We start from the raw sequence: 13584 nt of genomic DNA on the forward strand, positions 1-13584 counted from the left end.
GTCCTGCTAGCATGTTCAGGCCAATTCAGAATTAAACCCTAAAAACACTGGAACCAACAAAAATGGCTTTAGAACCAGACATATTTTGGTACCTATTCTTTCTTTTAAGTTAGCTGTGATAGTCAACTACTTTACTTGCCACTGTTTTGTTTTTCAGGATGGGAAGAAGAAGTTTGACAAAGAAAGTGAAAAATATTATTCCATCCTAGAGAAGCACTTAAATTTATCAGCAAAGAAGAAAGAATCTCATTTGCAAGATGTAAGCACTTAACACACTCTTACTCAGTTTCACATTTGCATAGAGATCACGATAACAATCTGGTTCCTTCAAGACATGCTTTATTTTGTTAATGTGAAATTGTGTGATTTCTTGGAGTCACGCTTGTTGTGAATATAAATTCTTGAGTGGGATTAATATGACCCTAATAGGATTTAAATATTTTAACAAGGCAACGTTCTGTATGTCCAACATTGTGTACTTCGCGTACAGCTAATGTTTATTGGTTGCAACAACAGAATTATATTACTGCAATAAAAATGTGACTTTTATAAGGTATATTTGGAATATTTGAAAGTCAAATAATTAATTGCTTTTTTTGCTATTTAATTTATTACTCTATGATTATGCTTCTGCTTCACATAAATTTTAATCTGGGAGAATGAACTGAGATCACCCTATTGATGCTTTTCTATGCTTCATTTTTCCTCTTTTTCACCTTATTCTGAGATTGCAGCATCATGCCCTGAAGTTGTATCCACAACTTCAGCTTTGAAGAGCCTGTGTGGCTACTTCTTTTCTGTTAAAAAAAACAAACCATGAAGACTTCTACTCTAACAGGAGGATTCCGGGGCTTTTCAGTATGTTGGTAGAAATAATTGTGATTTGTCTTTGAGGCAAATTACAGTAAAACCAGCAATTTGATATCAATGACACTTTGGGATTTGTGCCAAAAGTAGTTAAAAATTATTTTGATGGGATTACTCTTGTCATGGTGGCTCTTAAATCTTGGGAATTAGTTTGCAGATGGAGTTTTCACAGAAGATGTGACCATCACTCAGTCACAAATTGTAGGATTTTTTTTTCATGTTTACCAATAATACTGTAATTTGAATTAAATGAGGCTTAGCAATTCAAAATTTCTAATGATGTTTGTAGTCCTGAATTGCCATTGCTGTCTATATAATAATCAGTCTAGATAAGACATTAGTTATGTAGGACTGGTTAATTGTTCCACTTTTATGTCAAAGTTTTATATGTACAGCTTTCGCTTTGCATAAATATCGTGTGTATTGACGAAGAAGCAGTTCTGTTAAGGACTAAGCACCAGCTGAGAAAAAAAAATTAATTTCTTATCAAAACGTGGAAAAGTGAACTTAAGCACCAATTTACTTTAGAATAGAAATAAACTAAAATAAAATAAATAAACAAAATAAAATACTCTTGAGACATGACAGTAATTACAGTCTAAAAACGGCAACTGAAGTGAAGAGTAACAACTGTGAATCTAATAAACTGTGGTAGAATAACAAAGGATTTGGCTCAAGTGTATAAACTAATGGAAAACCAGAATAAATTTTTCCACTGTGTCCTTAAGTGACATCTCTGGGTTTAAAAATCTTGTAACTGAGGCTGAGGTTTTTTGCTTTTCTGGATGCCCCACTTGTAAAGCATCTAGGGCATAATTTGTCGTTTCTGTCTTCCCTGGTTTTACGCAGCTATAGGTGTGCTGACTCAGCAGCATAGAGCCACCATATGTAGAAAGTCCAATAGCAAATCGGTACCAAAAACGTTAACTGGGGAGACTTTTTGGCCTGTATCTGTATCATAAATAAAATGAGGCCAAGCATCAATTCCTGGCCTGAAATCGGAGTGATAGCTGTTGACTTACATCCAGAGTGATTCAGGTGAGCCCTGTTTATAGCCCGTATGGCCAGGATGGAGTTCACTGGACCAGGGCGCGAGCAGAGAACCAAGTGATGGGGGTGGCTGGGCCTTTAGTGCTCAGTGCACGTGAAGGGAAGTCCTTGCCTCAAGCTGACATCGGGCATTTAATGACCACTGTTTCTTTGAATTGTTGAGGGTTCTTGGTACCTCGTCACGTTACGTGGGTTAGAGAGTACCGGGATGAGCAAGGAGTAGTTCTTGTACTGTATTGGGCTATTTGACATATCTCACTTGAGTCCAATAGAGAGCACCTTAATTAGGCATCTGAAGTTCGATGGTCTGAACGTATTCCATAGAGAGTGGTTTGCATATATTCATCTAATTGAAATGTGTTGGATATTTTAAGAGCCTGCAAGACTGCTTATGCAGTTTACATAGATGATCAGACTTTTCTTCCTTTACCATCAAAAAGAAACTTCATAATACGGTCTTTTCAGTGCCTGCAGAAGTCCACAGTAGAGCAGAAAATGGTCAGAATTGAGTGATGTGAAAAAGTTAATAAACTTCTGATTTATTTCTCGGAAGTCTGTACCAGAATCAGGCATAAATATAGAGCAAAGGCTTCAGTCTCCAAGCTTATGTGAAGCTCTGGTATACACTGTAGTGATATCCTGCATCAATGAAAATATTACTCATTATAACTATTTTTATTTTTTATATTTTTATATATATATACTTTTTATATATATATTATATTTTTTATATTTTTATTTTTTACATGCAGTTTGAAGTCATAGAAAAACCTGTGAAAATCCTTTGAAACTTTAAAATCACTTTCAAAATGGTTCTTAGAAATATGAATCCTTGGTGTTCACACAAATTCATAAGCTTCATATGTCTTCTACAGAAGATACATTTTGGAAATTACGATTTAGTCCCTGTACAGTAGTGGTGATTATGGCCTTAATTTAGGAACCCATCCGTATTTAAGATGGCACTTGGTTGTCCTAAGTATCATTACAACTCCAGTCTCCTTAAATGCTGTTCAGAATAGAGATGGATTTAATTAGGTGTTTAAATACTTTTTCTGAGTCAAAGCCTGAAAGAGCTCATCTCTAAAACTAGATTCTATTATTTGCTTACAATTAATTGTGAGAGCTGAGGTCTTTCTCGAGTGCTTATTGATGGCACTTGAGTGAGCAAGGGTGTGCTGGATCATGTGCCAGCGTGGTGGCACCTGGTTCTGTTCAGCTGTGTAGCATTGCCTTTGTGATAGATTTTTTGTGAAATAAAACTATTAAGAGAGTATCAAAGAAAACAGTAGCCAAACACACTATATGAAGGGCACATGGCAGAGTTAATTCTGTGGTAAAGCACTTGATTATTGGAATTTTGAGTGCTTGATTTCTGCTTCATAGTATTAGTTTGTGTACTTAATTTCATTATCAGTTTTTTATAGGTATGGGAGGAAAACGCTAGTACTGAATCATTTGAAACCTATCACTGGGGCCCGTGCTTTGAAGTGGTGTTAGAGCACTGTGCTAGAGAAGTGGATCAATACTGTTAAGAGTCTGTGCAGCCAAAGCACGATAGTAGCATGTCCTTGATTAAAAAAGCAATGATGTTAATTATATATGGTGCTATTGACGACCAAGTTCTGCCTGAAGGAAAACACTGATTTTTTGCATTTGTACTGTTAAAAGTACTAAACCTGTTTTACGATGTGTTTGCTGTCAAGGGAAGACAACATCTAGCTTTTCCAATTGTCCCATATTCATTATTTCTAATGCCAGAATTGAACTAGATAATATACAGAAGCAGACTGCTATATATTAACATGCCAGTTAATATGCCAACATCAAAAATAGCTGAACTGGTCTTACTCATGTTGTCGATACTTGATAAAATTTCTTTTTGACCTAAGACCAAAACCTAACTAATGCAGCCCAAAAGGGATTTGCTTGAGAAAATGGTTTGTTTCAAAGAAGGATGAATTAAAATAGAATCTGTGTCTCTTCTTTAAGCATTATCCACAAACTACACTGCTTGTCTGCTAGGCCCCACTCCCATGGCTTGTTTAAATTGAGGATAAAAGCCTATTACTCTTTATCAGCTGATAAGAGTTAATTCTTCAGCTGTTTAGGCAGAAGACACTCTTTTGGTACTGGATCTTCATGTCGGGTGGTATTATTCAGGCACTTCTGACAAGTATTGCCTTGTAGTTCTGGCATTTGAGAATTAAAATGCGAAAAATAATTGATTTATGAGGTTAAGGACTTAAATATGTTTATATTGCAAGAGCATGTGACTCATACTATGAAAAATAAGTTGCAAGATGTCATTGTTAAAGACAGTCTATTTAAGAAAGAAAATACCTTCTTGGGAAGATATTTGAAGCTGAGAAATAGATATGATTGCAGTGCATGTGATACTCAAATATTTCAATAGAAATAATTATCTTTTTGTCCCTCCAGAATTCCTATCCTACTCGCTTCTATTTCTTTCTCTAAACTTGCCATACATGAGGGACAGAGTTCCTGCTGCCACTTTTCTTTGTTTCCTTCCAGGCTCGCCTGAACACTGAAATATTAAAGTGCAAAAAAGAAGATGAAACCAAAAAGGAGTGTGGGGGAGAAAGGCATGAGGCTAAAATGTGTAATGTTAACTTCTTAAACTTGCGTTTAGCTTTTTTAAGTAGGTATTCTAATTTTCATGAAGAAAACTGAACTCCATGAAGCTTGTAAAGTAATCTTACGGAAGATCTGTTTGTTAATGACGGAATCCGGTGTTAAAGCAAATATGATGAGTAAATTAATGTTGTCTATATTTCATTTTGTCTTTTAGGCAGATACACAGATTGACAGAGAACATCAAAACTTTTATGAAGCATCATTAGAATATGTTTTTAAAATTCAAGAAGTACAAGAGAAAAAGAAATTTGAATTTGTAGAACCTGTAAGTTTTATATTTTATGTTCTTTAAAATGCATGCATTGGAAGCTGAAAAATGAATTTAAAATATCTAATTTTTGCTCCCTTTTTAAATTGTGATTGCAGGTTGTTTGTATATAGACAGACATTAAGATTTTGGCTGGGCACTTTCCATGTTTGTTAAAGGATTATGCAAGAGTTTCATATCTACTGTGAAGTGAAATGCCTGATGACTTGGAGTGTGCATAACATTTTAATGGGACATGTAATGTTGTGTCTCTGCAACACATAATGGATGTTTCCTAATACCAGGGTTTCATGTCTGAAATTTTGAGACAGATTTTGGATTTAAATATGCCATGTAGGCAGTGTATACTTATGTTTTTCCAAGTTATACGTGAAATAAAGTGAAAAAACAGGTTTTCTGTAGGATAGGTAAGTTTTATTTTTTTGTTGGTGGAGTCATTTGTCTTTAGTTTACTTTGCATGTAAAAGAAAGCATATGTTGACATACCATAAAAGAGGAAAATAGAAACTGTGTTTCGAAGTCCATATTTAGATCTGGGATTTTCTCCTGCTCTGTGTTTCCGCCCCCCACCCCTAACTATCTTCTGGATCAGGCAGTACCAAAAGCTGTTTCAATGTTATGTTCTAGCATCTTTCTGTGGCACATTAGTAGTATTACTCCTGTTCATGTCATACAGGAATAGCTTGCCACTTGTCTTATTCATTGTAGCCCTTGACAGAAAACTTCTAATGTCATCTGTCCCTTGCCACTAAGCACACTCAGCACAGCAGAGCATCAGCTGTGGAAAAGGAACATGACAAGTATGACTTTTTCTCTCTCCACACCGTCTTCCAGCTTCCCTGTAACTAACTGAGGCAGCACTCTTGACTGTGAAACAGGTTGAATTACATCTCTAACACCCAGTGTCACCAAGAAGAGCTTCTCAGATGCCTCCTTTCCGTGAGATGAGAATGTATTGTATAGTGAATGTTTGACATTGATGCAAACTAATGAACCTGGATTCAGCAAGCAGTACTTACAGAAATCCTATCTTTATGGCATGCAGCTGCCAAATCTTAGAGACTAAAACTTCGCTCGGATTCCTAAATAAGAACATTTTTCTACCTGTCACAGATTAATCCAGAGTGTCTCTCTCTGTCTACTTCTGCAAAACTCTCACATCCTGGAAAAATCTAGCAGTTGTGACCTAGCTCTGACCCTGGGGTAGGAGACTTTATGCTTCTTCAATGTAATAAAAACTTTCCATATTGAGAAGACTGTACATGGGGAAATATTATTGTGCAATTGCATATAGTTAAAATAGGTCATCTTTTATCCTATGTGCTAGACAGAGAGGAAAAATAAATTTGATTTTATATATTTTAGCTGGAGATACTGAGCTTTATCCTTTTGACCAGGAGCTGTCCCCACACTATATCAGCCATCACAGCAGCAGCTGTAAATTAGCAAAATGAAAGAGCAGTTAATCAATTCATCAGTGCTGCTACTGAGCAAGCAAGCAGGGGAGGTTACTGGTAAACTCAGTCTGGTGGACCTGGGTATTTTTGTCACCAGGTGTACACATCCAATAGGCAAAATTTACTTTTGAGTGCATCAGTTGCCACCCTGTGTCAGATCGGTAGGCATTTTAGCCCGCTGTGCTGTTTGTTGCGCACAGGTCATTACCTGATGTTCCAGAGGAAGGTATGGCAGATACTCTGGTGACTGGGTAATGATGGCCCTTGCAGGCAGTGCCTTCTGGCTCCAGGTGTGAATTTTTTCTAATCAATCTGAATATAAATGGAGCTTAAATTATAACATCAGTTATAAAATTTTGAACCTTCAAAATTCTTAATTTTTTGTTTCTAGTTTGTTGCATACAACCTGCTGGAATAAAAGCATTTACTAAAACCCATAAGGCAAAGTACACCAATTAAATGATAATATACATTAGAAATACCATGAGACAAAGGAAAAAAAAAGTCTTCAAAAGAGGCTTTCTAAAAATGCATAGTTTATGTGAATGAGGTTGGAAGTAAGAAAGCTGCAGAGGGACTTTTAGGATGAGGGGTAATGGCTTCAAACTGGAAGAGGGCAGATTTAGATTAGATACTAGGAAGAAATTTTTCAGTATGAGAGTGGTGAGACACTGGAACAGGTTGCCCAGAGAAGCTGTGGATGCCCCATCCCTAGAAGTGTTTAAGGCCAGGCTGGATGGGGCTTTGAGCGACTAGGTCTAGCGGGGGGTCTCCCTGCCCATGGCAGGGGGGTTGGAACTGGATGATGTTCGAGGTCCCTTCCAACCTAAACCATTCTATGAGCACGTGCTCCTAGATGCAAATAGATGAGGACAAAGCCTACCACTGTAAAATCACATATCAAAAGAGCTGCCATATTATTCATTTTCCTCTGTGTGCTCTATGGATGTTCAGATGCTAGCAGGTGCCTGGTGGTGTGTCTGTGTAGACCCTCAGGAGCACTGCTGGTTGTTGGGCATTCTAGTGCGTGTGCTGCTTCTGTCTCTGATTTATCAGCTCAGTGTCATGTCTCCATATAACTCTCAGTCTGACCTGTTACTAATAGACTTTTTGAAGGAGAGTTTAACAAAATAAAAGAAAGGCTGTTGTGATGCCTGTGTACAAGAAGGATAAGTTCATGACATGGGAATAGAACTTGAAAAGCAAATGATCTGCTGGAGCTCTTTCTAAGATCTTCAGTTTGTCTGTGACAAAAGATAAGGATGGTCTGGGAAGCAGAGTGGGAGAAGTAGCGTATCAAAAATTTCCGGGTGGGTTGCGCTGTCCTAGACAGTGGAAGTTGGTAAGAGTGGAGTATGTTCCTTCCTGGAGGAGACTGGGGAGAGATTTTAAGGTACAAAATGCTAATGATTCATACTCTGAACAGAGGATTATAGCATTTAGAGTGGACACTTGCAGCTTCTCCTCAGGCCCTGGATTTCTCTGCAGTTCTCTGCATCTTGTTTCAAAGAGTGGCTAATGTGTACTAGTGTGAGTAACTGACAGCTGCCTGTTTGCGATCCTCCTAGACTTGATTTTTTTCCAAGGAAAAAACCCAACAAAAACTAAAGCTTTTCATCCAGATTGTGAATTTAAGCTTTTTCTCAAGGACAAATAAGTGTTAAAATTTACATCAAGTTAAACAACAAAGCAAAGTAAGTGACTATAATCTCTCATCCTAGCTTTGCCCTTGTGGACCCCGAGAAGCTGGTCCAAACCAACACAGCTTTCTGAGGATGTTACGCATGTTAAGAGAAACACAAATGCCTTTCTAGAGCTCCACTTTGTCCCTTGGCCTGTAGAAATCAGGGCACAGAGTTCATAAGCAGTAAGCTATCTGAAATGTGAGGGGTGGGCCATTAGATATCACAAAAGCCCAGAAGTGTTTATTTGAAAAGAAAAAAAAACAACCAACAAACCCTGCCTGTAATTGCATGCAACTCCATGAGACTTCACTGTGGACGTTAAACTCAGTTTCCCCTTTCTTGTATTTTCTACATTATTGACTACATTCACTTTAATCTGATGAATAAGTGCTATCTCCTTATAAACAAAATGAAACCAGGGAGACAGGGACTTACGGCTGATGTGCGGCAGGCCAAAGGTTAAATTCCTCCCCTATCCAAAACCTAAGTACAGTCTTCTTCCTGTGAGAATGAAATGACCAGGCAGTCTTGAGGTCACCAGTTCTACATAAAAATAAATAAAGTCTCAAAAAATAGTTGGATTTTGTTTCAGGTTCTGTGTTGAAATCCTCATGGTGCTGGGGTAGCGGTAGCATTGTATTACGGAGTTCAGACCTCGCTTTTTATTGGTGTGACTGATTAGATACTCAGATTGAGGTGACTATAAGGCATTTGTTGAAATGAAAAATTGTTGGTATGAACACATCCCACATTGTATGTGATGTTTGTTGAAACAAATCACCTCTTCACATGTGAAACCCACCTCAAAATACATTCTGAAAATATTTTTTGAAAGAAAAAAGGGATATTTTTATTTTCTTTCTTCTTTAATATAAATCTCTTTAAAATTATAAGCCTGCCTTTAGCAGCAGTTTCACTCGTAACACCAGCAACAAGAAAACCCCACTGTGACCATAAGCCTAGGGCAAAAGTCCTTGGCTTTTAGATCTCCTGCATGCAACGCTATGGCTGTACCTGTCCTGATGGAAATGGTTGTGAAGATGCCTCAACAGCAGAGGCCCATTGGGTACAGGGCGTTTTCTTCCATCACCAGTGACACGTGCATAGAAGCAAATGCCATCCTCAGTGTCAGTTGTTTCAACACAAAACTTGAATAAGCTGGTCTAGGACTTGCATAAAATCAGCATATTTTTACTTTTATTTTATTCCTATTTTTCTATGTGCTCAGAGAGTATTTGATCAAGAGAACCTCAAGGCCAGATCCTCTGCAATGCACAACTGCCAGAATACCTGAGGAGTACTTTAACAAAAATGCATTCAGATTTCTCTCAGGGTTTTTCTTTTGCTCCTATTTTTTTGCTTTCTGATAAATTCAGCTTTGCTGCCATCTTGTGTTAAATATTTTCCTCTTCAGTATTTCTCCGTGTACTCCGTAAAAGCATTTTGGATGGTGGAAAATGGTTTTCTTCAAGTATTGAAGCTGAAATTTAAACAGTTTATAGTACATTCTCCTGAAATGCCCTTTAAACAGATCTTTAAAATTCAGGCATAAGCTGAGACACTAAAACTTTCTCCCACTGTTGTTTTTTATCGCAGTTTTGGTGTGCTCTGACATTCTGGTCTGGCTGCAGTTTTGCTGAGTGCTCGTATTACTCCTGCAGTGAAAGGGGCTGGTTTAGCAGCAGGCTCCTACTTACAGGTTAAGATAATGCACGTCCTTTTGAGTTAACCAAGTCAGAGTAAGCAGGAGTAGTTACGCTGCTGTATCTGAAGGAGCTGTAGTGGGGGATGCTGATAAGTGACTGGATCTAGATTGTGGGCACAGGCTTTGCCCAGCTGGAGCCAGTTAGTTATAATTTGCTTACTTTTTTTATACTTTATTCATAAAAAAGGAAGATTTGTTTTCTATCTTTTCTTTTATGTAATTCTCTCTAGAATTACATTATAAACCTTAAAATTATAGAATTCTTTATATCTGTCTATATAATTGGAGCTTTTTAAGATAAATTGCTGTATTTGGACCTTCCTCAGGACCACTTGAATAACCACTCAGAGACTTTCAGGGCCAGGTCCTTAGCTGAGATAATGATTTCAGCTGGGCAGATGATCATGTAAAGCTGAGACAATTTACACAAGCTGTGGAGCCTTTCACTTGACCGTGTTGCCTTCATGGATTGGTGGTGGGATGCGGTTCAGGAATTCGCACTCATTGTAGAGGCCCCACAAAAAGTGGCTTTTATACACAAGGATCTTCTCAGTTCTTCAGGCTCCGTTACCGACTTACTGGGCAGCTATGGCTTTCACCACCTCTGCCTGAGGCCAGGGTTTCATCTGATCCTGCAATACCAGTGAAAACCAAGGGCAAAGTCCTTCTCCCAGTCACGCCTTCACGCTTCTCTTTGTGCTGGCACGGATGGTCTGTTAACCTCGAACTGCTTTAACTTACTAACGTAGCAAAACAGCAGGCTTCCTGAGGCAGAGATGCTCACTGAAGGGCTGAGAGATGCCAGAGCTGGCACAAGGATGTGCAGGATTACAGACAAAGCTGAATGGGGAAAGGGAGGAGGAACGGGAAGGGGAGAGCAAGATTTCAGTCTGGTAGCAGCAAGTCATCGTGCTAGCTCCTCTGCCCAGAGAGCTGCGTCCTTGATCTCTCATCTGTCAAGCTGTGGAAGTTTGAAAGTTAAAGGGTGTGGAATATCTTGTGATGCTGGAATGGATGGGGCTCTAAAATTGCAAAATATTATTTTAGCTATTCCCCTGAAATATATGTGTTACCTTAGTACAGCAGTCTCTTAGCAAGCAATAGGAAAGAGGGAGGCAGAACAATTTAACTACATTTCTTCAAGTAGGGCTGAGTGTAAATTTAAAGAAAATATAAACACAGTAAAAGCTACATTTTTAAGCTGTTTCACTTACAATAATCTACGGTACTGGTAACAAAAGAAAAGTGCATTAAATATGAACGATGGCATTTCTGTTGCCTGAATATAGGCTACTTCAATAGTCGATGGAGAGAGATAAATGTTTCCATTGGATCATTCATCCCATCCTGAGAGAGAAGTCTGAAAAAGGAAAAAGAATTATGCTCTGGAATAACTGTGGGGTTTTTATTGAGTTAGAAGGCAGCCTGGACAGCCAGTTACTTGGTCTAGATGATTAGTTTTTCAATGGCTGTAATATACTAAGATAAATCTGACTTGTTGTTACAGCTTTTGTTATTGTACGTCCAAGTTAATACCTCTTTTTTCTTTCTGTTGTTTTCTTTACTTGGTTGTGTGCAAGCTAAATTATATATACAAAGAAAATATTCCATAATAAAAAATTAAATGCTTGTTATTTAATAGCAGGTAAGAAGACTTACAGCAATGTCAAAACATTTTTTAAATTTAGAACAGAATAAGTTAGAAAGCTTTTAAAACTAACAGGTGGTAGAAATGCATTAATTCACCAGCTAAAATAAGCGTTCAGAAAATCTAGTTGCACTTTTTAGTACTTAAACGTTGTTTTAATGTGAACTTTAAAAAGAATTTTCAACTGGATACATACAGGCTTCAGTTGTGCTGTTGGAGGCAGTCACAGACATACCAGATAGAGTTTGCATTTTTTTCAGAGCAGGAAGAAATAGTCTGGATTTCTTGTGTTGCACTAAGCTGTCCAAAACATACTTTCAAGAGTCTCATTTGTGGAAAATAGGTCATAGCCCAAGCAATTACTGGGAAGAAAGTGAAAAAAATATTTTGAAGAAAAAAAATCCTTGAACTTTGAAAGTATGAAGTTGGAAAATGCACACTGTCAAAGACTCCAGCTGAAGCACTGGACAAAATGACTAGGAATGAATTAAATTATTATGGAAATGACAGCTTCATGACGCAAAAGCCTGTTTAATACCTCTCATTCTTAAGGTCTGACCATGGATTGCTTGCTCAGCAAAGCTTTGCTATTACTAGTAATGAAACCTTACAGTGTTCCAGTAGCTAAGACACAGAATGTTTTTTGCTGATGTTTTGCCATATTTTGCTGCTAAACACTAATAGAAAGTCAGATGTCCTTATTTATTGCTTTCTTGTATTCACCTGAATAGAAAAAACATGTAGCAGTTGCTAAGAACTATTTTTTCACTATCGCGGGCAATACCTATTCCTTATACATTAGTGTATGTTTTGTTATATTTGTGTTATGTACCGTTAAATGTGTGCATTAAAAAAATATAGTGCTTCTCAATTTTACCTTTTCAGCTTTTGGCCTTTCTTCAAGGATTATTTACATTTTACCATGAAGGATATGAACTGGCTCAGGAGTTTGCACCATACAAGCAGCAGCTGCAGTTCAATTTGCAGAACGTAAGGATGATTTGTATTTGCACCATTTTCTCTGCTAATTTAATTTCAGGATATTAAAGTAGACTCATAGCACTTTATTGGAACTTTAACTCTCACAATGTTTTAATAAGCAGAAATCAAATTAATATATGAGTAGGAAAAAGTTATTTTTGGTAACATTAGTGCAATGAAGATTCCTGGCAACATATAACTTTGGAAAAAATAATCTTCAGATAGTTAATTTGTGATTTCCAGGGTAAAATTTTGGGAGCAAGAACCGGAAAAGCAGGGCAGCAGCCAAGTTTTTATTAGAAAACACAGTAGTCCAAATAGGCTTAAACACGTGTAAATGCTTTCTTGAGAGTGGGTCCTATCTTCTGGAGTAAGCAGAAGTCCCAAAAGTGCTCCAACTGGTATACAACGATGCAGTTTGTTTCTTTAAGATACAGATTGCCACAGAAAGCTTGTCCTGCTGTCGTCTAGCTTCCTACTGTGTATAAAGCACATGTGGGGAGCCATTCTCTGGCTGTACTCTGGATTCACTTTGTCGGCATCGGAGAACTGGCGGGCCCTTCCTCCATGGCGAGAAGCTCTCATGAGCACTAAGTTTCATCAGAAGAAAGGATCTGTTATTTGTGTCGAGAATTACTTTCAACTGAGCAGGCAGATATTTTGCTGTATATTGGCCTGAATTTGGTAGTAAGTGCCATACAAGATAACTATGCTCAAAAATTCCATATATATATATATATATATTAAAAAATAAATATATATATATATAAAAAATTATATATACATATTCCAGAAATAACAAAAATGCATTTAATCAACATATATCTCCACTCATCAGAACTGCTGTATTCACGTCTATATTATTTCACTGTGTAATTCAGATGTTACACTTCTAAGGACATACAAGTAAGTAGCTACAAAACATCTTTACACCCAATTTGCATTAGAACCACTATCATTTGCTTTTAAAGTAGGAAGTGAAGTTCAACAGATTTATATTGGGCCAGCCCTGCATTTTTCATGATGAGTAACTTCAAAGTGAAAAACAAATTAAAAAAAAACGTCAGGAATTCTATCATTTACTTCAAATGCTGTATTTTTGGGGTGACTCCATTTCTTTTCCATTTCATTCTTTCAAGAAAAGATACTCGCCCAAGAGAAATTTTTGTAGCTCCACTAGAGTCAAAGAAGCTATGATAGTTCAGAAGATCTTACATCAACTTTTGTGGATAGTGCCTTGGCCACTGAACTTAGGGAATATGAAA

At 37.4% G+C, this 13584-nt stretch overlaps 1 protein-coding gene across 1 annotated transcript in view; it reads left to right on the forward strand.

Moving 5' to 3' along the window:
- Window positions 1-13584, forward strand: part of ARHGAP42 (Rho GTPase activating protein 42) — a 168739-nt gene that overhangs the window by 107556 nt on the left and 47599 nt on the right. Inside the window, exons 5-7 of the mRNA XM_054220834.1 lie at window positions 158-259; window positions 4730-4840; window positions 12224-12328. Of these exons, the coding sequence (XP_054076809.1) occupies window positions 158-259; window positions 4730-4840; window positions 12224-12328 (318 nt within the window). The remainder of the gene's footprint in view (window positions 1-157; window positions 260-4729; window positions 4841-12223; window positions 12329-13584) is intronic.

The sequence above is a fragment of the Rissa tridactyla genome, chromosome 1 (assembly GCF_028500815.1).
Source record: "Rissa tridactyla isolate bRisTri1 chromosome 1, bRisTri1.patW.cur.20221130, whole genome shotgun sequence".
Classification (NCBI taxonomy): Eukaryota; Metazoa; Chordata; class Aves; order Charadriiformes; family Laridae; genus Rissa; species Rissa tridactyla.